The following is a 24,581-nucleotide window of genomic DNA, read 5'->3' as shown; positions in this document are numbered from 1 at the left end:
TTCACATATAATGAACCTGTATAAATCAAGGGAAACCTGTAGTCCTGTTGCTGGGGTTTGTGGATGACTCCCCAGGAGGGACTCCAGAATAGTCCTTCTGTTGAGCTTTTGATCCTGCCTAAAATCATTGTCACATGCCTTGCATGCAATATTTCATCCGGGCTTATTCCTGCCTCCTGAAAGGCTGTGGAAGGCAACCAAGGGGGTTGTACCTGATGGGAAGCCAGTGAGGGGTCCACACAACTAGCTGGGGTCAGGACCCCCTGCTTTGCATAATTGGAGCATACAATGGCAGGGCATAATAATTTACAACAGAATGCCAAAGAGTATGATCTGAGCAGGCCCCATTGACTTCACTTCAAAAGCAGACCAGGAGCACAGGGAGAAGATTGAGACATGACCTTGAGCTAAAGTTTTGGGAATTTGCCTGGGTATGGAGGGGTTAAAAATTATATCCTCAGGCTAACTACCATGGACAGAAGGAGCAGCCTTGAGTTCCCCAGGCACAGTGGCAGAGGGAGGGGGATCACAGAGGCTGTCTAGGGTGAGACAGGAGCACAAGACACCTACTTCTGGAAACAGGCCAGGTCCCTGGAGGCTGAAGGGAACTCCTTACCAGCACCACCCCATTAACTTTGTCATTAACTCCTTGCCACTAACCTGATTAACTCCTTGGTAGCACCACCCCATTAACTTGTCAACAGACAAGTTCTGCTCAGAAAATGCCCAAATATGTCTCCCTGATGGGAGAAAGGTTCCCAGTCAGATAGGATGGAGTCTTCTGTATGGAAAATAGAGAACCACTGTTCTCATGGGTCATGCTAAAGACTTTTAAATGCACTAACTCACTTCTTTTTAAGTAGTTGAATTGCAATATGCAAAACACTAATTTGGGGGACAAGGAGAGCAGGGGAGATGCAACTGACTGCTGATGTCACAGCATTGCTACACAGTTTTATGTAACAACAGTAGAGGGTGAAGCAGAAAAGCAATGAGGAAAGGACTCTTCCTCTGCTCTGCTCTCACAATCCTAGAAAACAATAAGAAAAGGTATAGGCAGATGCTGTTAAGGAGGCCCTGTCTTTGCAATGATGCCACCTTAGTACTCTACAAGTGACACTGCATGGCACGCACATATACACCATTATCAAGCAAGCCTGCCCATGGCTTTGGATAATCAGTATACTGTCCATTGAACAGGTATGGCCACTGGTTCTCTCAGGTCTGAAGGAAGCCCCTTTTTGCAAATAATTTTTACAGCAGTGGGTTAATTCTATCTGCATGGATGAGCAAACAAGCACTGCCTTGTCTCTGGTGGCCTCCTTCTCCACCCTTCTTTGGCTGCCTTTCAATTATCTGCCAAACTGCTTTGCAGACAAATATTTGTTCTGTGGTCTCAGACACTACCTCATTCCTGTTTGTCCAGGCTCTTAATTCAGGACTTTGAATATTGTGCTTATCCCATCAACACCCTGAAGTGTTTAAATGGAAATTAAGTTAGAGCAACACAGACCTCACTCTATACACTTTTTAAAAAAAAACAAGATCTTACCTCTAATAGTCTTTGCAAAGGGGGAGTGAAGGAGAGCACTGGGTGAGAGTTACTGGGCCATTACTCCCACCTACATTAGCAGGTACTCCTGTCTCACCAAATCTGGAAAAAACAGTTGCATCCATGTCTGAAAAATTCAGAACTACCAAGTGGTGAGAAATGCAGCACTAAAATGGAACAAGCTGCCCCCGCGGAGGAAGACAGATGTATTTAGTGAATCTCATTGTGGAAGCAAGGCTAAAGAAAAGCCCTAGGCAGCTTCAGGCCAGATTATTGAGGTTTTGTTTTGCTGCCAAACAAAGAAAAAAACCATGATTTTTCTTTAGCTTAGAACTGGTTCCCCCATTAAGCGCATGCGTGTGTGTGGGGGGGGGGGGGGGGAGGGGGGGTTATTTGTGTGCGAATGTGTTATGTATTTGGTTTTTTTTGGAGTCCCCCACACAGAGATGCTAACTAGATAAAATTATTAGTTACCTACCACTGGGTGCAAGTGCAGCACTTGAAATGGATCAGAAATGTCTCCTGCTTCCCTATAGATCAGCAAAAGGCTGCAGAAAGAAAACAGAGGAGGAGAGAAAAGCAACAGGTTCATTTTTGCCAGCTGTCACTAGTATATTGGAAGTATGAGTTTTCTATCCTGACAGTTCCAGCTCTGGGGCTCATATGATTATGCAAAAATTTCATCTTCCATTTAAAAAGGAATTTTCTAGCTGTCATGTTGGGGGAGAAGAGCTTAAAAACATGACACCTAATGTCTCAAACATCAAAAGAAAAATAAAACTCTCAAATGTTGTTATTTTTAAGCCAACCCAATGACTCCTTTGAACACCAGAGCGTATAAATACTGCTAGTTCTTGCCATGTCCTCAGAGAAGACCCTGATGACGCTGCCTGTAGGAATCAGGGATTGAATGAGGACAGTTCTATTGCTTTCTGGACTCCAAGGAAGATCAGACAGGACTGTCACTGATGCTAACATTAGTTCCTAAAGCTAGAGGGGGAAGTATACTGATTCCCACAGCTGTTTCTTCGGTACTCACATGGGAAGAACTGAAGAGCAGAGGCATCAAAAAAATCAGCTCTATGATGGAAAGTGAAAAAGACTTTCTGTGCAAAGACTTACCTACAAAGAGGTTACCTTGGAAGAGCCCACTTTAGGAAAACTATGCTGGAGCTGGAAAGAACTCTGTACCAGGCATTAGTGTGAAGCAGTAAACATTAGATGAGTCCCCTGGCAGGAGTCTGACAGCAGCCTCCATGGAGGTACAGGTCCAGCTATATCAACAAGAGATCTGTTTGCAAAGGCGGGACCCACATCTCAGTGCTGCTGGCACGGTGTATGGGTGGAGTACAGCAAATGTGGGATTAAGTTGTATAGGTTTATAAAATAGAGCTAGCATGTGTTTAGCTTGTAGTAAACACTTCATATGAAGTCGGTTCTCTTTCAGATCCATCTTCTTCCTTGCAATTCAGCTCTTAGAACAGTGCTTCTCAAACTTTTTGGACTCAAGGCACCCTCCATAACTTTTCTGAATTGAGTGGCAGCCAATTTCAAAAACTAATTTATACCTGACAGTACTCACATCTTTGCAGAGGGGCCGGGCAGCAGGGATGAGGGACTGGCCAGGCAGGGACAAGCCTGAGTCTGAGCTTATCTGCTTATCTCCTCACACCTCCTAGCAGCCTTCAAAGGATCTACACCCTGAGTGAGTCACAGCACCCTGGTTGAAAATCAGTGTCCTAGGAGAGCCCGGAAGTCTGTTTAGTTTCTAGTGACCAAGGTGAATTGCTAGCAATACATTTTTAAAGCAGACAAATAAGCATGATGGGTGCAGGTTTCTTGACAGACAGAGACCGCTCCGTATCTGCACAAGATAGACACATCACTAGTCCACTAGCAGGCGATTCTAACTTCTAGAAATGACAGAGAGTCACGTTTGGCCAGTGCTATGCTTGAAGAAACTGAAAAGGATGAGCTGGGTGATCTGTTGGGAAAGGTTTGTACTGAGTCACACCCAAAGGAGATGCATGCATGTCTGAAAATTTTATTAGTACAACCTAAAGTTTGGGCTCATTGTCCAGGTGCTCCTACACACTGTTTGGACTCTCTTTTGTACAGTTACTAGAATGACTATTGACTATGGACCATCTACAGTATTTCCTCTCCCTCAGGATGGCAAACCAAAAGCCACTTCTACAGGACAGCAAGGTAAATATTTCAAAATAATCAGTAAGTAAACATCTAGGAAAACGTAAGGAAGACCTGCACCAAATCAAAGTTGAGTTAGGGAGAAAAGATATGTTTAACAAACTTAGCAGAGCCTGCCAGCCAGCCAGCCAGCAGCTGGGAACTTAATTTTGTTCCCTGAAATGATGCATGAAAGAGAAAAAAGTTAAAGAAGCCTCATTTAATCTGAGACCACAAACAGGAAAATCACTAAATTACAAGGTTATTGTAGAGCATTGCTACAAGGCGGAGTTAAGGTACAGTATTGCTAGGGCAAGTGGGAGCCTTTGCCATGGATTTTCATTTTGGAACATGTCTGAGTTTCTTCAGCCTTGGTTCTGAAGTTTCTGTATTTCTAATGCTTGCAGGGATAATTACACTTCTCTGTTAGTGTTTTACCCTTGCATTACCAATATCATCTCTTAACTTGAAATGTAGCTTCATACAGTTTCTTTCTTGGAATTTCCTTAGGGGATTTTTTTAAACGATCAAATATTTCATACGTCAGTACTCAACAAGAAACCCAAAGAAAGAACCACCCTTTGGTATTGTCCATGAGCTGAAGAAATGCGCTGTCAGCTTTAAATAATTTAACCACAAAAAGAAACAAAACCAAAAGCAAAACAAAACAAAAAACCCCACAGGCTTTTGAGGTCGCATTCACCAGGTCACGCAAGGTTTTTTTTACGCTGTTCTTGAAGAGCACAGAGTAGCTGACTTGCTAAGCGGAGCTTCCAGCTTCTTGACATTGATAGAACAATGACGCGTAGCAAAGATTTTTATGGGGAATCTGACCCTTCATCTGCAATTGACTGACTGGTTCACTTATCTAGGATTCAGGGTGATTTTAATATATTAAATAATAGGTAAAGTAATTAAAATGGCAAGATGGGGAGACTCCCCACTTCAGGAGTTTAGGAGACTGAATTCAAATGGGGGCGAGGACACAAACACCTTTCTTTGGGAAGGGAAGCCAATACCCAAGCCTGGGGAAGATAGAGCAGGAGCTTGATGAGGTGCAGATGGGGAGTAGAGTCAGGACTAAGGAGAATGACCAGGAGCAGCCACAGCAAAAGGGGTGTCAGAGGCAGGGGCAGATCCAGAAGGGGCACAGTTATGCAGACACATCCCCCCTTTGATTCCTGCTCTACTCAGCAACTGTGGAGGGGGACCCTGATGTACCTGGATTCTGTTTCCTTTGTAGAAGGAGCCTGGGGGGAAAGGCATGAGACAATGTGAGGAGAAAGGCAGGTGAGAGATAAAAGGGTAAGCAGTTCAGAGCCCTAAGTCAGATCCCCAGGAGCCAGGGCACTGTGCTGCTCTGGGGGAAAGTCCCATCCCTCTTTCCCTCCACCTGGCCAGCATAGCTGTTACAACAAGCCAGCAGGGAGTGGGGTAAGCAGCATTAAGCCAGGGCAGATAGGGGAAGTCCCATCCCCTTTCCATGCACCTGGTCAATGTAGCTGCCTACTCTGAAGCCAACAGGTAATGGGCCAAGTCAGGGGTGTCAAATTCATCCAGCCCCATGTGCTGGCCCCAACCCCATGCATGGCACATAGCATAGGTCCAGGGTGTGTACTGCACACAAGGCTGGTCTAGAGCATGCACTGCCTGTCGCACGCTGGATCTCCAGAATACAGGGTTGGTTTGTGGGCCCAATCCACACTGGCCCCAGATCCCATGTGCAGGGCTGGTCTGGCATGAGCATTATATGCCCTGGGCAAGCCCCGCACACCTGCAGTGCACACCACAGATTGTCCCCGTATGCTGTGGCTCTGTGGGGAGCCCATGGCAGCCCAGCTCTGTGCAACACACACAGCGTATGGGGCTGAGGCCAGCATGTGCTGCACACAGTGTGCAAGGCTGGCCGGAGACCCACAAGCAGCACTGTAAACTGCACAGCAGGGATCTGTGAGTCAAATCTGGCCCACAGGCCATATCTTTGACACTCCTTGGCTAAGCAGTATAGAGTCCTGAGTTATGCTCTTCAGAGTATAGCTCTTTCACATGCATGGCCAGCTGGGCTCCACACTTCAACCTCTCCTGTAGCTGCGCATAGAACAGCAGCAGTGACAGCCCTAACTTGCCTTTAAAGGCAGGACTTTATGGTGTCCCAGAGCCATGTGACTCTGCAGCCACCTTTACTACACTCCTGCCATACTTGTTGCATTCTCACATGTTATAGATCTTAGTCATTTTGCTATCTAGCTCTTGAGGTAATGATTTTTTTTATAGCATTTGTTGGACCAGCTGGAAAGTTGGGGTTGATGTGCGATACGGTGACTTGAAGAAGGGCACTTGATGCCTGAAAGCTTGTCCAGTAGTTCATCCAGCCATCCAGTTGGTCCAATTAAAAACTATCACAAAAATTAGTTCTCAAACATTCCCTGGCTTATCACCACTACAACAAGACTCGGACCCTGTTCTTGAGGCTGAGAGTTAATTATGAAGTCAACTCTTTGTATTGTTTGCTTTTCTCTACTGTACTGTTCTAGGTATTGGTTCTGTGGTGCTTTTGTATAGAGTCATAGTTTTGACTGCAATCAGTAAGAAAAGAAAACGAACAGACTGGTATCAGTCATTTTTATAAGAACTGTACTTCAACAGTGGGAAGTGATAGCTCTCTTGGAGCTGTAACTGAAACATGGAAACCACCAGATTCTGAGTCTATTGCTGAACGTCAAGATCAATAGTCAGTGCCAAATCAAAAGGAAGTTGTGCCTATTTCAGAAACTTGCAGTGACTATGACATACAAAAAGCCTACAGTCCAAGTAACTCCTTAAGTGATGAAATCAACTATAAACTGCTTACTCAACTTTGGACCCCTCATGCAAACTATGAATTCCCTGTGCATAAAGTCTCAGAGAAGAACTTGTGAAAATGAAATCATGCATGGCTGATAAATTATCCACTCACATCTTACAGTGACAAATGTAATGGTGTCTTTTGTTGTAGGTACCTCCTATTTGCCTCAATAGATATAGGAGGTCAGCAACTTTATTAGTAGCTGTTATAAGTTGTAGTTATTTACATGGCCTTGTAGAGTGAGAAGAGAATATAGGACCCTGTACATGGTACATGGTTGGTATATGTTACTCAGTCTCAAACACGCAGTTAGCCATGCAGCCTACATTAGTGCAGGGTAAGAGGGGTTAAGAAATAGCGATGCAAGTGATAGGAAGAGAGGTGAGACTCCATATATAGTAATTGGATTGGTACAGAGTTGTAAGGTGGCTAGACATTCTTAGACAATGGATTTAGCCCATCATTGTAGTACTTGCTATTGAAGGAAGACACCTGCATAAGTCTTCTTTTAACATGGGGATTCTGTTGTGCATCAACAACTGCATGATACTTCACAGAAAGGAAACAATTTGATGGCAAGGAAACCTAGATGGCTGGAGGTTTCTGTTCTGCTGCAGCTTTCATCAGCCTTTGCGGCCATTCTGAAGTATTCATGCTTCACCTGCCTGTTCCACTGTTGAGGACTTTTACTTTCATATGCACAATAAACAAAGGAAGGTAGTGCACAAATGGAAGAAAACTGAAGTGCGTGTAGGTCAAAATGTCTGCCACTTTGAGGGAAAAACAATGATGGTGAGTTGATATGAATAGTGAGAATAAATCTGAAGGTGTTTTCTAATCACTTCTGTGTCTCCATTGCCAAGCTGCTGACATAACTTTGTATAAATACATATTAAATGTGCCCAAAAGTGCAAAGTACACTAGCAAAATGATTCAGAATGAAATGATAGAAGCATGTGCCATCATTGTCAGAAACAAACGAGTAAATGAAATGAGCCAGGTTTCTTTACAGTACTAGCTGAGGAAGCAATGGACATTTCGGGTTCATCTCCATATGCACATGCACTTGCAGCAGCTCAAATAGAAGTGGTGCAAATTTGAGCCAGGGCTTTTTGCCTCAGCGCACGAGCCTGGGTATGCACTTTGGCATGGTGCAAGTTGTGCCACTTGGGGCAAAATAACCCTGCCTGTCTCCTCCTGGATCTGCAGCCAGGGGGGGCTTAGAGCCTGGGAGCTGCCCTGTCCTGGCCCCATCAGTACAAAAAGCTGCCCTGGCAAGTAGCTCAGGAGCTTCTGGGGCCCAGCCAATTGGTACCTGAGAACACTACACCTTGTGCCAGCTGGACTGCTGAAGCAGCCCTGAGAGTTCCCTGCATCCTCTACCCACCTGCCAGACCTGGATGGGAACTGCACAGCAAGTTGAAGCATTTGCCCCTCTGGGTCAGCTGCCAGTGGGCTGTGGGTGCAGAGTTGGCCTTTGTGCAGCACTGCTGCCATGTGTGGCTCTGCCCAGCCATCTGGGCAGCTATCACCTGGAAGATGTTCCCAGTATGGTGGCCTGCTTTCAACTGTCAAAGCATGTCCTCCTGGCCCCAGTTGGCCAGGAGGTCAACCACCTCCAGCTGGGTCCAAGGTGCCAGCTCTGAGCAGGCTACTCTGCCTGGGTCCTGCCAATGGCCTCCCTAGCAGGAATTCTGGTGTTTCTTATTTGAAAACTGAAAAATCCCTGATAAAAAATCCCAAAGTCCCTCTGTAAAATATCCCTAAATCTCTATTTCTCCACAATTAACACAAAAGACCACTATATAGAGAGAGAGGGGGGAGGGGACTGTGGGGGCTTGGCCATTTTTAAAGAAGCTACCATTAGGGGAATCTGGCAGGCCCTTAGAATGGATATTTATCTAGTCCTCAGCTGAGGTGGGAAGTGAGAGGTAAAACACAGAGTATAATGTGAACTGCTAGAAGAGCTGATGGCCTGTTACCTGTCCAGGAAAAGAGCCAAGAAGGACCACTGATGTGAAAGCCTTTTGGAGGGAAGCTGAAGTACTTCAAAATCTTGTGGCCAATTTGACCTCTCTTGGAACCAATCCTCAAACTAAAAAATAACGTTACTACTCTTGGGGCTAAGGAAAAGAACCAGACAGATTTGAAGGAGCATACATAGGTAGAAAAGGAAAATTTCTTTGGAAGACTGTTCCTCTTCCTCAGCCAACCTTGTCCTCCAGCAGCAGTGCCCAATCTTTTTCCACAGCAGCCCCATTTCTAGGCTCATGCCTCACATGTGGTTCAAGCCTAACTAGCATAAGTGAACTTCTGTAGGGCTGATGAAGCTGGTCTTCAAGGGCTTCAGCCACATTTGGGCTCACAAGCTCTAGTTTGGGAGCTGCTGCACTGGGGGCCTTTAATAATAGTGCTACAGTGCATGTGCACACACAAGCTTGTTGTATATGCAGATAGTACTGCTTGTCACTACGATTAGGTCTCCCAACCTCAGGTACTGGAAGATTTTGTGATCTTGATTGCTTAGGACAGTGGTGCTAAAACCTGGCCCATTAGCCAGTTCCAACCCATAGAGCCATGTCATCTAGTCCAGTGTTTGCCAACCAGTGTGCCATCATAAGTGAATAGGTGTGCCATGGAATTTTGCTGTGGCAGTGAGCTACAATACGCTCATAAGTATGGGAATACTGTAACAGGTGTGCTGCAGAGCATTTTTATTAATGTAAGCGTGCCCTGGGTTGGAAAAGATTGGGAAATACTGATCTAGTCCATGGAGTTCCCAACAGGTTCATACATTTTGTGGTGGGGGAGCAGTGGCAATTCATGTTGCTACCACTCCCCAGCCACCAATTTTTCCAGCCCTGAAGCCAGATGACATGGTCCCATGCACCAGATTGAGCCAGCATGCATGGCTGGGATGGCAGGTTGGATCAGGCTGATATGCAGGGCCAGGGCTGGGCCCCAATCTGGAGCATGGGGCTGGGGATGCCCATCAATCCCACACTGGGTAAGGCCCATCAACTGATCCAGTGTAGGACAGCTCCCACAATGCTCATCCAGCCTGCAGGCCAGAAAGGTTGAGCACTGGCTTAGGACATTGCAAAACTTGAACTATTCAGATGGTTCAAGCTAGCTGCCTGTCTCCAGCTGAATCTTTTAAGAAACGGTTCAAGACTCAAGTAACACAACTTGGGTGCTCTAAGAACATGATTCAAGAATCTACATTGTTTTGCCCACATTCAAATTCTTAAAACTTTTCAGCAGCTTACAGTAGTACCATGCTCTGGAGAAGGGACTTGTAATTTTATAGTGGTGCCATCTGATGTCAGAGATTGCCATCCCTGCAAATATTTGCCTTGTTTTCAATATGAAGTGCTATAGCAATGCTATCTTCTGAGTAATCAAGCTCTGCATCACAAATTTGCCACTCAAAATTAATAGATGCTTGACAGTTTGGGGCTCAGTTTATGTACTGCAATCTCCCAGCAGGAAAATCATCGTCTCATCTACAGTGTTGTAAGGCTAGGGTTTGATAATGTTCAGAGAGGAGGAGGCAGGGTAGATTTTCAATTTACAGACCAGGTATGTTCAATCCCTGACCTGCAGGCCAGATCTGCTACATCTGCTTGTGTGCTATGTCAAGCATACAGAGCAGCACAGGGTGTGAACCCAGCACACAGGGCCCAATCCGGCCCACAGACTGGACCCACACCATTCATCTGGCCTGCAGGGCCAAAACCTTGAGCATCACTGTTATAGACTAACCAAAGTAGATTTTATAGATATATAGTGCAAGATTTCATGGGCTGAAGCTCACTTCACAGATGAAGCATCTACTCTGCCTTCTACTTGACTTTAGACTAATGGGGCTAACTATACCTCAATGTTCAAACAGCACCAAGGCAAGAGCAAAAACAGCATAGGCATAGCCAGAAGGAAGCCAGTAATTTCATATTCTGAACAACATGTGGTAGATGAGGCCTGAAGCCACACATTGAATGTGGAAAATTAAAAAACCCATTGTGTGCATGTGTGTATAGATTCAGTAACTACCCATAAGCTGAATAAGGCAGGGCACTTTGAAAAAAAGAATGCAATCATGTAATAATTATTATCAATACATATGTACCAAAAGGACTGTATTAACAAGTGCAATGTTGACTTTGCAAGTCTAATATTAAAAAGATATATTTTAATCCCATACAGGAGAAACAAACAGTGTTTTCACTTTCTCCAAAACCTAGTGAAAATCCATTCTCTATGGATCTTGTGCATGTGAGCTGGGAATCTTCCAGGCACCAGTTTACAGGCCTGCCATGAGATGCCTGAGCGTGTGTTAACTTAGCATGTTACTAGCAACCTATGGGTTTAGTATGCCATTATTCTCAGTCAGGAAAGACTTATAAATCAGAAAGGAGTGGTTATCTACAACAGGGCTGTCCAACTTTCAGGCAGATGGAGGTCACAAACCGGGGATCCACACGCCACAGGGGCCACAGACTCTATAGTTTATAGTCAGGAGAATGATCATAAGGAGAGTTGCCTTATTAAGCAGATCTGCTCAGGGAGCAGAGCGTGGCTGTGATAAATGGAATCTGAATCCAATCAATGCTGTCTGCTACAGTCCTATTCACTTACTACTAGCTTGGAACTTGTCAAGTTAAGTGGGGGTCAGACTTTTTTTAAGTCAATCCTTTGAGTCTGTGACAAGAGCAGACTGTATATGGAAGACACTCAGGAAAACAGCATTTTTACAGGAGTTATTCCAAACCATACTGTACGCTGGAATAACTGCTAAGCATAAGAACAAAATGACTACCACTGGAAGAAGGAATACCAACGCAAAAAGATATGAATATAAAGCAATTTTATTCTTTCAGATATTTATATCAAAGAAATAATACCCAGGGCCAATTACTTTACATACAATATCTTCCTTATAAACTTTTCTTTTAGTTTAAAACACGTGTACAAAATTGCACATTGTAGATAGCAAAAATCATAAATATGTAATTTTTTTGCATGTAAACAATTCCAGCACGAGGATGAATGTTATACATTCCAAAACATCTAAACCTCCAGGTTTTTTTAAAAAGGAATCTCAGTACAAGTCCTAGTGTTACGAACTGATAATGAGCAGATTTCTAAATTCTGTAATACACAGAAGCACATGACAAAGCACAAGGCAAGTCGCCTTTTAGTCACAAGTGCTTAAAACAAAGGCGTTAAATCCAGTCCTGCTTCCCTTCAAGTCCATGATAAATTTCCCATAGGTCTCAAGTGGCAGTAGGACTGAGAAAAGTATTCCAAGATTGCTGATGGCAGTATTAATTTCATTTTTTAAAGCAAGTAGGCTACCACTGATCAGTAGAAACCAGGAATATCCTTGTAAACATGAATTTATCACTACAGTCAACTCAAAAAGGTACAGTATGCTTCTACACATAGCACTAAATTAAGATAAACTTTTACATTTAATCAAGTGCAAATTATCAACCAATATTTTCCACTTTGAATAGTAAATATTTTGATTCTAATAGTACTTAGTCTGCAATAGTAATATGAAAAAAAGTCCAACAGACAATCCTCAGTTGAATGTTATTAAGTCCTGTAGCTTCCATTCATTTAAGTATTGAATTTTACCATGGTAGAGATCAGCCAAATATTGTCAGGGGCAGGGAGGAGTAAAGAGGGGGTGGGAATGGAAATCTGCCCTGAACAAAAATGGAGAATCAGATGACTCAAAGTCAGTTCAGCAATTAGCTTGGTCCATGTACAAGAACATTGCCTGAACAGAAGTTATTTGTACATCAGAATTCCAAAATACTCAAAAAGAACTGGGAACCCTTGAGTATATCTAAAACCACGCAAATTACAAACTTATGTTGTTAAAAAGATCTCAACTTTATTTGCTTGAATAACAAAATCCCTCCTGATAGGAAGGTCTAGGAATTGTTTGTGAAGCCATTTCTATACTGGTCAATAATTTAATAATGCAAAAAAATAGGAAGGTACAATACATATGAAACTTGAAAGAATGGAGAGAAGCATAGAAATAAGCCACCACCCATCAGTTCTGTTTACACTGTCCTAGTAACAAAGCAGAACTTGACTTGCCAAAGATTACTAGATCCTCTTCCCTACAATTTATTTTGAACGCACACATTTAGAGAGAGAGAGCTGTTCCCATTATGTGTCTGAAACCTCTGCAAAAATAGAAGCTTGCAGTCTACATTTATATATGAGCTTATTTTGAGAATGAAAGATTTTTTGGATACTCTAGCTTTTGAACAAAATCATAGTTCATAGTAGTCAGCAGCCTTGCTAAGTGGGAGGCAGAGGAGATGCTTCTTACTCTGGAGAATGAGAGTCTTACTGTCCATCTGTTCTGGAGTAAAGTGACATTGTTTTCTAGGGGCGGGGAGGGTAGGAACCCTAGACTCCAGTGGCAATTAACAGGACTCCAGGCTCACAACTTGAAAAGCTTACAGTTTTACAAAGTAAGAAACCTTGTGCAATAAAAAAAAAACCAAAAAACAATTTTAAATGTTCTATCCAACCCCATCACTTCTGCAGTGCTGGCTTACAAAGGCTGTGACATTCTGCAGACCATGTGCAACCAGACTAGTTAAACTCTTTCTTGCTTAGAAAATGCTGTATAATGACTAGTTTTCATAATTACCAGTATGGGCTTGCCCAAACACTGACCCCTCTTTACAGGAGTCACCAAACAGGCTCCACCTAGAGTAAGGGCTACAGTAATGCCTACCAGGTATACGACAGTCAGTGAATTCCTGGCATCCTCATATTGGGAAATTGTTCAGCCTAGGAAGAAATTTCAGAAAGCCCTTGACAGCTGACCTTACATGAACAGAGCCCAGCAGAAAAGAATTCTCAATAACTACTTGCCTGTCTACACTACAGGAGAGGTGGAGGAACTTCTTATATCACCAATTGAACATAGTTTGATATCACGTCGTGGGGTCTCCTGATTAATCTGTACAGAGTTTAATTAACCCTCCAGCTTTAGGGCTTCCACGATTCAGAAAGCTCATGTAGAAGTGGATCCAAGACAACACACAGGGACACTTATCCCAGAGCAATCCCTAAAACCACTTTGTATTGAATTATTCTTCCCATGCCCTTCTGGCCTTGCAAAGCTAATGGATCCCTTTCCTAAGTAAACCTCCTGTGTATACCAAGTACAAGTCACAGAATGCTGCTGCCTGATCATTTTCAGTTAGGACATGTGAAAGCCAGTAATTTCACAATACAGTATTGCAACATTTAAAAACTAACTTGGTTATTCCTCTTCCCCCACCCCAAGTTGTTTAAAAAAGCCACAGTGGTAAAGCCACTTTAGGGAACATCCAGAACTCAATAGGCAAATTTGTTTTAACTGGTTGTTCCCAGGTTAGAGTAACTCTAAATGCTTTTGTAGAGTAACTCTAAATGCTTTTGTAGCATTTAGAGTATGTAGCATTTAGTACTTTAGTAATGTAGCATTTAGTACTTTACAACTAATAAAAACAACTCTGGGGTGTAGCTTGCTAAGGAGCAGCTGTTAAGTAAGTCCCAATATCTAATCTTTTAAATACAAAGGAACCCTCAAGGGACCAGCAAAAACTTGTTTCCGGCTACATCCAATGCTCAACTAGATGTTAAGGAATAACACACAGGAAAGTCTTGAAATTAGAGAGCTTCCTTAAAGTCAGGGTGTAGTTGCCTTCCAGAGTTAATCCCAAGGGAAGGTTTGACTTTTATTAGAGAGCAGAATTCTACCTCATCAGTTTTGCATTCAGATTCAGACACTGCCTAATTACATTGTGATGTGATGGTTACCATCGTGTCAAATGAATCAAAAGAGTTTATGAAATTACCAGTCATCAAACACAACAGGGAGGGGCAGAATTCCCAGAAATAAGTAGTATAGAAAAATACTTAAATAAGGAAACAAGCAATCTCTTGACTAAAATACTCTTAAAGCTGATGTTCAAATATGGAAGGGGGAGCATCAAATTTATCTGGGGAAAACCTAGAAAGGTGTAAATTCAGCTGAAGAGACTATTTCAAGCTTGTTAATTTACAGAACTATTCCCTCTTCAATAATAATAATAAAACGTATTATGATACATACTCATTCAGCTTTCTGGAATGTGGGGAACCCATGTTGCTTATCACAGACATACAGGCCTGTCACGGGATCTCAAAACCAGGAGTCCTGTAGAATTTCCAAGTCCTATAGGAAGTTGCAATGACAAGTCGGTGACTGACAAAACTCTTGAGGTAGCACTGGTCTAAAACACTGTTGGGGAATGAGAAAGTACTGTGAAGTACCATCTTGCACACATGGAAATCAAAGATCTAGATTGCTTGTGGTCATGCTGCTTCTTGATGCTCTACAGTGAAACTGTGTTTAAACCTTATTGTAGTTGTTCCTATCCACCAGTTAAGAAATCATCTTCCTCTTGCAAAGGATATTTACAAAAAGCTGCAGGAAAAATCTACATCATCGTTTCGAAGTCTGCCATGTCCATTTTTCCATCAAGAACCCCACGCAGGTGTAAAAGGAGAGAAGTGTTAGCAAGGAAAATTTAAATCGACTTATTGGATTATTCATATCCGCCCAATTATATTACCACATTTCACATTAAATATTCCCCAATATATCTGGTCATAGAAAAAAAAAGCTGAAGGTACTTCACAGAAAAGTCAGGAATTTTCCTATATCCTTCTACCTGTAAAGCCAGGTTTCAATTGGCATCTATACATGTGCCCCAGGGTGGGGGGTAATTTAATTAGACTGGCTCCTGGACAGCCACTTTAATTAAAATGCCTCAATATCACTTGTATTCAGCGTTCCAAAATGGCTGCGGGGTGCTTTAACTAAAGCTCGTTCAACAAGTTTTAAAACACCCCCACCATTTTGAAATGTGTGATGCTGAACATACAAGTTTGCTCCAACATGTTCAGGTACCCTTAGAGAATGCTCACTGTGATGCATAATATTTTGAACAGTTTACAATGGCTTTTCTGTATCTAGATACATCACACAATCTTAAGGTTGGTTCAATCCTCCTGGCTTCCAAACATCCATAGAAGTGCTATGTTCCCCATTAGGCAGCTGCAAATCTCCCCTTTATAAAAATGATGTAAAGCTCCCACTTGTCAACCTGTAGGGCTGCAAAATTATATACAAGTAAACAGACCTCTCTGGTCCAGGACTGGCATTGCCTATGATGGGTCTCAGGCCAAGCCAATGGTAAAGGAAAAAATATGATTTTATACCATTCTGCCAAGTTCCAGTTACTGGTCAGAGGCATTACTAGTAAAGCTTGTGCCGTAGGACAGCATTTCCCAAACTTGGTAGGCACTCACACAGCTCCCTACTGCGGCCACCACTTACCCCACTGCTAGTGCTGGTGGTAAGGGAATTCCACAGCAAGAGAAGTGGCAGCTGCACTAGGAGGGCATGAGGGTATCCTACACCCACAGATTTCCCAGGAGGCCTTCATTATAGTGCACTCTCTAAGTCAGTGCCTGGGGATGGTGCCCCAGTTGCACTACTGCTGCTGGTTGCTGAACTTTTAGAAATCAGGCCACTTTGTTTTGGCATCCAGATAGAAAATGAGTTCTAGCATTAAGCCTACCTGTTAATGCTTTCTAGCTTTGGTTCTTCTTATTTGTAAGAGAGATCATGGGTTTACTGGAAAATATGCCTGGAAGGGACCTCATGAAGTCATCTAGTCCAGCCCCTGCTCAAGCCAGGATCATCCCTGACTAAACCATCCCAGCCAAGTGTCTCTCCAAACTGCTCTTGAAAACATCCAGGAATGGATATTTCACTACTTCTCTAGATAGCCTGTTGCAATACTTGACTAACCTCATGGTCAGAAAGTTCCTCCTAATCTCCAACTGAAATTTCCTCTGCTGCAGCTTCTGGCCATTGCAAGATAATGCTTAACATTACCTACCTCACTGATGTTGAAGGTAGGAAGCTCAGCAGAAAGATTGTGAAACATTATATAAAGGATTATATAAAACACACTCCAGTTAAGGGAAAGAGAAGGATTTACGACTCAATTCAAAAGTATGAGCAAGGTAAGAGACACCAACCTTGAATTCCACAGCCATTTTTTGACTTCTAGATGTGACAGACATTCTCCATATTCAAATCAATATTTCACAGGTTGGTTGTCTAGGTAAAATTACTCAGACTTAGTACAATTTAGTAATACTTCACAGTCGGTCATATTCTGAAAGCATATCTATAGCAACCATTACACAATTTCTCCAGAGAAGCTATTTTAAGTCTGGGCTATTTTTTAAAATGAGGACCACTTTCCATATGCAACAATATATGATACTGGTACTGGACAAAGAACTGTAGCACTGCATGTCACAAATTAATTCACAACTATTCACAGCTATGAATTTTGTCAATTAAAAAATGCAACATATTTATAAGAAACTAATTGCCAAATCACTGCAACTGTTGTTTACTGTGACCAGTTTTCAGCAAATAGGAGACATGAACTGCAATAGATATTAGTAGTAAGTGGGGTTTCACAATAAATTAAGACTGTATCAACAATTAATACTATAATCAGCAGTACTGAATTGCTTTTTTGTTATATGGCAGAGGAACTAAAAGTAACAAAGATTTGACACAGGATTTGGCAGTCCAACACAACTGGATTTGGTTGCTGTAACATGGAATTCATAATTCAATCACATATGGGGTCTTCATAAAGTCCTTGTGCACAACCTAAGTTATGAAAGTTTAAAAGTGCACAAGGACCTTTATGAAGACCCTGTATTATACCCCAATATTCACTACAATTGAAAAAAACTGCAGTTATATTTGTGCCTTGTCAATACACATCTTTACAGGTAAAGGGGGGAAAAACACAAACCCAACAACAGTCTTCAGTGCTGTTTTACATTTGAATATATACATGCTTTAATTGGACTTTTTTATTATTATGATGGGGTCAATTGGCATCCGATCTGAACGGCCAACACTTAAAGTACAGACATGGCACAAGAAGTTGAGAGTACCAATGTGAAAACATTGAACTTTGTCTACACTTTTGCCAACCACTTGGATTCATATTTAAAAACAAACCCCCCACAGAGGAGAAAGTTGGCAGCTTGATTGCTTCCAGTGGTTGCAGCCTACTAGTTACAGTTTAATTGGCAGCATCCCACTGTGACGGCTGCAAGGGCATGGCATTTTAGTGCATCTTACACACCAATGGAGATTCATCTTTTGACTGTAAGTGGCATATAGAAAGGCTTTATTTCTGAATGCTGGAAATTGCTTTGAAAGAGCTAAGATACAGCTGCAGATGGGAATCAATGACTAAACAAAGTCAGTGCAAAGCTTGCTGAAGCACAGTTCAAGCTGCAAGTTGTAGGGTTTTGGATATTTGCCCCACTGTTCTGGGGGCTCTTACTTCTCCAGTGTTTTCTGAAATTAACATTAATCAGCACATGCTGCATAAGGCCTCATGCCACAAGGAAAGGTTTACTCCTGAGCCAGCATCAACCATACAGAACACAGTTTAGCAGTGTGAATGAGTTACAAGTCGTTTCACAGGCAAGAACGGCATGATAGGCAAAAGAACACTTTTGGAAGAATGGCACAAGATTGCTTGTAAGTTTAGCAGCTCTTGTCATCCACAAGACAGTCTGGTTTCCCAGTCAAGTGCCACCAACTTGCCCAGCGCATTGTTTCCATAAATTTGACTTAAAAGTCTGGATGAAGTTTGCTGAGATACACCCTCATTTTCAGGAGGATAATTCAACTAATTTCTTCAGCCACAAGAGAACTTGCAGCCTGAATGAACCCCATAAGTCAGGAACACTGAATCTTCAAGCTGCCCTGCAGCATGAGGCTGTATCTTTGCAAGGTTTGCAGTCAGAATTTCTGGGATTATCTTCTACAGCAGTGAAAGCTTTCCAGTCAAAATTCTGCTTTCCTTTGATCATTCTTCCTACGTGCTTTTAAAATGGAGGCTTCTGACAAACACTGAGTGTATCTGAAGAGTAGCATGTCTAGCTTCATGATGCTGATCAAATGAAGCATCCAATAATCAAGCATTAATCAGAGTAACAGGATGGGGACTACTTAGTATTTGATCATGTCACTGTTGCACCCAATGAAAAATACTTGGAAAATGCCAGTGTCTTGTGTAGATCAAAAATGAGAGAGAACATTTTCAGTAAAAATAAGGAGAAAAGTTTGAGAATCATGGAAAGAACAGTTGAAGCATCCAACAGCCCCCGAAGGGACAAAAACTGTTAAATAAGCGGGGGTGGGGGTAGAGAGACAGAATAGTTTTATATAAAATAAATCTGCAGGTTATGACAAATGCCCTGAAGAAACAGAGGAATTTTCAGAAGCTAAAAAATAATCTGCAAGCAACAGTTAAATTTTTCACCTAACTTCAGGAATAGGAAAGAAAAGCCAAGATGCTACTAAATGGCAAAAATTAAAATAGGATTCTGTACCTAACATTTAATTAGGTCATGACAATCCAATTGCCATCTTCAGTGTGACTAATGATTAGGACATACAGGAAACTGAGCGTGTAGCTGAAGTGCAATGCCACGGAGTCTTATACAAAATACCATTTAGTTAAAAATGTACCATGGATTATGAGTTGCTTGCTAATAAAGCAGTAACCATTTCAAGTAAGTCTTCCATGTTGACAAATGTCTTCTACAAAATGCCGTAGGATTTAATATTGGGACCTATGTAAATATTTTGAAATAAAGAGCATTATATCTGTAAGCTTGTAAAATGAGACTAGAACATATAAACAGATACAAACACATGAAGAAAAAAGGAGAAAAAAAAAAAATTTCTGGGGCACTCCACCCAGCAATAAAATGCAGCCATTACGGCAAAACAACTGTTGCAGCGTTTTTTAAGAGAAAAGAACAGTGGTTTATGGCCTGGATTATGCTGTATCTATGTTAAAGTCACCATTCCATTTTTGGACAGGCAGAATTAAATTGCTCCAATTGTAATTCAACACTATGGCCTTGAAGAGAAACCTGCCCTCCATTCTCTTCCAAAAATGCTAGGTAATCTGTTTCATGACCCAAAACAGTAACATCTCTAGGAGGAGATGTTAACAGGCAGGGGCTTAACACCATGTTGTAACATTTGAGTGTGGAAGACAGAAGAATACCATCTACCTGCTTATTTACCAAAATCACGATTCACACACAACCTTTCACTTGGACTCCAATAGGGAAAATAAACCTAGAACAAAATGAGCACTTCCCCTCACATCTTGCTTCCCCCAATACCAAGCTCATTGAAAAAAGTAGTGTTTCTGTTTTGGAGCCCAGATCCAAGCCCGCCAGAAAGGTTCTACCCAAACGGAAAACAAAGCCCGTGAAAGAAACCACTTAAACACTGGTATATCAGCAGTGATGCATCAGTACCCATTTTACTGTGGGTAGCAATGAAATCATTTGAGTTACTGACATACACACAGAGAGCTTATAGATAGCATCTCAGCTGCTTACAGGTCCCACCCCTCTGCCCAAGTAAAGCAGGACTGAACAGAACTCCTCCCACTAGTCAAGTGACAGGAGATCCAATATGGACTAAACAGACTGAGCATCAGCTACTGAATCATTAACAGCAAGTGGATACGAAGGCATCCAGGTGAAAACTGAAACCCACAAACACTGCTCTGCATGAAAGTTTTAACTAGATCACAGGAGAAAAATAATGTCTATATTCTAAAACTAAATGAAAGTATCAGTTTAAGACTTTGTTGTTAGTGGCACACAAGCAAACTTCAAAGTGGCCCTCAGAGATGAGAACAGAGAACTTCATAACTTCATGAGAAAAGACTCCTACAGCCAGATGGGGAAAAAATAAACAGAAAATAGTGAAGAACCCAGACACCAGTCATTATTTGATTCACAATTTGCTGTCGCTCCCAGGTGCGTCTCAGAATGCTGTTATCTGGAAGGCAGCTGCACAGTGCTGTGCATAAAGAATAGAAGAAGGGATCAAGTTTTCTGAAAGCACTTGCATCTCACTGAATTTAGTGACATTTCACTAAGATGCTTAAGCACCCATCATTTTGGAAAATAAGACACAGGTATTTAAGTCACTTGAGTGAGTAAAAATATTCCAAGCCCACCCCACGCTCATGGGTTGTGTACACTATGGAGCCTCTGCTGCTAAAGCCATGTCAGCAAAGCCCCTAGTGAACACACAGCCTCTCCCCCCACCCGTGGTGAGAAGCACCAGATGAAAGAGGAGCTCTTTTCTGTCAGTCCAGGAGTCACACCAGTGGCATGGATCTTTTCACACTTGTAGCTAATGCACTATACTGGTAAAACTTGGCAGTGGAGACCTGACCTTGTGATTAGAAGCACCATAAGCTTTATTTTCTCTGAATTTTCAGAACTGGCGGGGGAGGAAGGAGAGCAACAAAAACGGTACAAGATTTTGGCTGCCACTCACACTGGCAGCATTTTTGGCTACCACTGAGAAAGACATACTTATACACTGTTGAGGAGGAAATAAATAGAACATTAGCCCACTTTAAAAGGGTGGTAAAACAACAAGCAGACTGACAAAGAAAGGAGCTCATCCTGGAGACTAAATTACCAACAAGAATGGTAATCTGTTGATAGAGAGAGCCTGATCTATAAAACTACTCTGGCATCCCACAAATGGCAGGAAGGTGACTGCAGAGAAGACAAGCAGTGTTTTCTGGCTCCACTGGTGATGAGCTGAAGGGGACTTTATGCTGATCATGCATTATAGGTCTGCAAGTATTCTGAAGGGAGGGTTATTGTGGGTCCCCTACCATGAGACTTATACCCTTCTCCAGGTACTAAACCACCCCTCCAAGGAATGATATCTGTTAGGACTCTACTACTTATGAAGAGTGAGAAGCATCTACAGAATAAGCCATAACAGGCCAAGCATCAGGTATTTCCTCCAACATTTTTCCTGAGAACCGCTACAAAGTCCTCACCCAGCTGCGTTCCAAGGGAAAGTGCAAAATTTGAACAAATGTGTTAGAGCAACAGTTCCAGGGGTTATGCCAGGCCCCATCCTGCAGCCGGATCTATTCCCACGTTGCTGCACTGACTTCAGTGCTGCTCTGCGTAGGCAAATCCAGGCCCAGGGCTTAACTTCAGACATGGTTCCTGTTGAATGGACTGTCAGTGTTCACAGAGAAAGTCAAATTTAAAAGCATGGCAAGCTACAGGACTTGTTCAAAGCAAAGTTGGCCAAGTGCTCAAAATATGCATGCTGAAGTAATCAAAAAGCAAAGTTGACCACAGCATGCTTGAGCCATTTATCTAAAACATACCAAAAAGACTGAGGATTGTGTCTACTCAGAGGAAACCGATCCTTTCCCACCCCTCCACATTAGTTAAATCTAGGCAAAAAGAAAACAAAGATCACACTGGACTCCCACCCAGGCACTCACTTCCCATTCTAACTTCAACTCTTTTCTTTCCCCTAGAGAAAAGTTTATTTAGACTAAAATAGAACAAGAAAAAATTTATACAGATTTCTTCTGAAAAAATAAATCTAGTTCTCCGTTATGTTTCTATGATTTATTCCAACATAATGGATCACCATTATAATTATTATAGCTAAAAAACAAACAAACAATCTGAGCCCTTTTCTGTATAGCACTGACTTGTTGCTATACCCAATAAAGAGCACACATGCTTGGAATGTACACAGTGAAAGAAAAAGCCTAAGTGAAGCTCTTGTCCTCCTCCACTACTATGTATTAACTATAAAAATAAGATTTAGGCAACAACCAGAAAAAGTTTCAAGTTTCAATAACTAACTCACTATCAATGCCCCAAGTTTGCACTGGCACAAGAAATGCAGAGCTTACAATCTAGAAAAGCGTTCTCCTTCTGGCCGAGCCAGTAATACAGTTCATTTGTTCTCGCCTAACTTTTGTGCAGAAGAACCTCCTTCTGGCAAGACGAAGCTTTTAAAACTAGATCCTTTCAAGTGCTTTGAGAACTCGTGTAATCATCCTAAACTTCTGACGGAAAGTTAAAGCTCTGTAGCAAGGCAGTCTTAGAAAAAAAAAAATTCTTAAATCAATACCGAGGGGAGGGAGAGAGACATTGCCAGATCATACAGATCTACACACATACACACACACTTTTGGAAAGAAAAAAGTACGAATCTGGCTTTCCCAAGCTCTGAATGAACATATTAAATCACCATAGCCTATTTCTTGAGGCAGCATATCTGCAGGGAAATAAAGTTGAATTTCTTTTGTAAACAGGAACGCCTTTAGTCCTGAAATCTCTGCAGATTTCTCCCGTTCTTCAATAAAACTCTTTTTTTTCTAAGAAAGAAAGAAAGAAAGCGAGCCCCCCTCCACACAAAGACCCTTCCTTTGCAATGCAGGATCCTCCCTGGAAGTTGGCTCACGGAGTGAAACACCCGCGGTACAAAACAGCCTTGTGCTAGTGCAACATAAATATACCTTAACAAGACGTCTAGAGCCCAGCGTCCTTCCTTTCCAGGCATCAATAAATAAGCAGCAACCTTCAGCCTAGGTCCCGAACAGCTCTTTTGTCAACAGCCCCTCCTAACCTCTGCGCCCAGGGCCTCCCCGCGCCCCGAAAGGCGTGGGGCGAGGAGCGGACAGCTCTCCCCGGGGGGCTCCCGCTGCTGTGGGCAGCCGGGCCGGGCCGGGTCTTTCTCGTCCTGGCTCGGGCCCCTCAGCAGGCGCTGGTCTCGGGCGCGGCGGCGGCGGCGGGCTCGGCGGGGCCCTCGGCGGGAGGCGCTGAGGCGGAGGCGTTGATGTGGCAGCCGCTGGAGAGGTGGCTGCGGACGCGGCCCTGCAGCTGGCTGACCTGGGCGCGCAGGAGGCTGGCGGTGGCGGCCAGCTCCGCGTTCTGCCCCTTCAGCGCCTTCACCTTCTCCTCCAGCCGCGCGATGCGCTCCAGCTTGCGGCGCCGGCACTTGGAGGCCGCGATGCGGTTCCGCAGCCGCTTGCGCTCCGCCTTCAGCCGCTCCTGGCTCTCGGCGTCCAGCGGCGACAGTGGCGGCGGCGTCCCCGCGCCCCCCGCCTCGGCCGGCGGCGCCTGCACCTCAGGCACGGTCTGCGGCTCCTCCGGGGCCCGCGCCGGCAGCCTCCCGGCCCCGGCCAGCGCCGGCGAGAAGGGCAGGCCGGGCGGCGCGGGCGGGTAGGAGCCGCCTGAGGGGCTGAGCGGCCCGGCGGGGTTGTAGCTGCCGAGGTTGGTGTAGACGGCGGGCGGGTCGGCGGCGGCGGCGGCGGGGGGAGGCGGCGCGGGCCGCGCGGCGCAGCAGGGCCCGGGCGGCGACAGCGGCGCGCCCAGCAGTTGGTTCTGCTTGTGCAGGTCGGCCAGCGCCTTCACGAACCCGTCCACGAAGCCCTCCTGCTCCTGCGTCACCTGCTGCCGGTACAGGAAGGGCCCCGCGGCGGCGGCGGTGGGGCCGGGGCTGGCGGGGCCGGCGCCTTGGATCAGCAGCTGCTCCAGGTCGGCGGCGGGCGGCAGCTTGAGCAGGGGCAGCTCGGCCGGGGCGCCCGGCGCCACCAGCGCCGCCTCCGGGCCGCCCCGGGGCCCCGCGCCCGGCGGGGGGGCGGCGGCGGGGAGCAGGCGCAGGGCAGCGGCGGAGCGGGCTCCGACCCCGGCCCCGGCCGGCCGCAGCGCGAAGGGCCCCGGCAGCGGCGCGGGGGAGGCGGCAGCCAGGTCCCGCTTCTTCCCAGCGCCCAGCAGCAGCTTGTGCGCGGCCGCCGCCTCCGCGCCCGGGCCGCCGGCGCCGAAGCCGTGCAGCGGCACGAAGTCGGGCAGCAGCTCCAGCCCCTCCTCGGGGTAGAAGGGCGCCTCCATCTTCACGCCCGCCCTCCCGCCGCCGCCGCTCATCGTGGCCGCTGAAGGGACCCCGACCCCCCGCGGGGGCCGGGGCCGGGGCTGTGCGCTCGGCCGCGGGGCGGGTCG

General features: G+C 44.3%; 1 protein-coding gene across 2 annotated transcripts; it reads right to left on the bottom strand.

The window, feature by feature from the left end:
• Positions 1-1,388: 1,388 nt before the first annotated feature.
• LOC109283957 (transcription factor JunD-like) lies at positions 1,389-24,506 on the bottom strand. 2 transcript variants are annotated; one of them, XM_059724563.1, is made up of 3 exons: positions 23,099-24,506; positions 2,031-2,100; positions 1,389-1,654 (listed from the first exon to the last, which is right to left on the bottom strand). In XM_059724563.1, exon 1 carries the CDS (start codon positions 24,504-24,506, stop codon positions 23,337-23,339), a length of 1,170 nt encoding a protein of 389 aa, XP_059580546.1. In that variant the 3' UTR covers positions 1,389-1,654; positions 2,031-2,100; positions 23,099-23,336. The 2 variants fall into 2 exon arrangements, with proteins under 2 accessions (XP_059580546.1, XP_059580545.1); XM_059724562.1 differs by lacking the exons at positions 1,389-1,654; positions 2,031-2,100 and adding an exon at positions 11,435-16,782.
• Between the last annotated feature and the right edge of the window lie 75 nt (positions 24,507-24,581).

This window comes from Alligator mississippiensis, chromosome 3, assembly GCF_030867095.1.
Source record: "Alligator mississippiensis isolate rAllMis1 chromosome 3, rAllMis1, whole genome shotgun sequence".
NCBI classification, from domain to species: Eukaryota; Metazoa; Chordata; order Crocodylia; family Alligatoridae; genus Alligator; species Alligator mississippiensis.
This window is presented reverse-complemented; position numbering and strand designations above follow the sequence as displayed.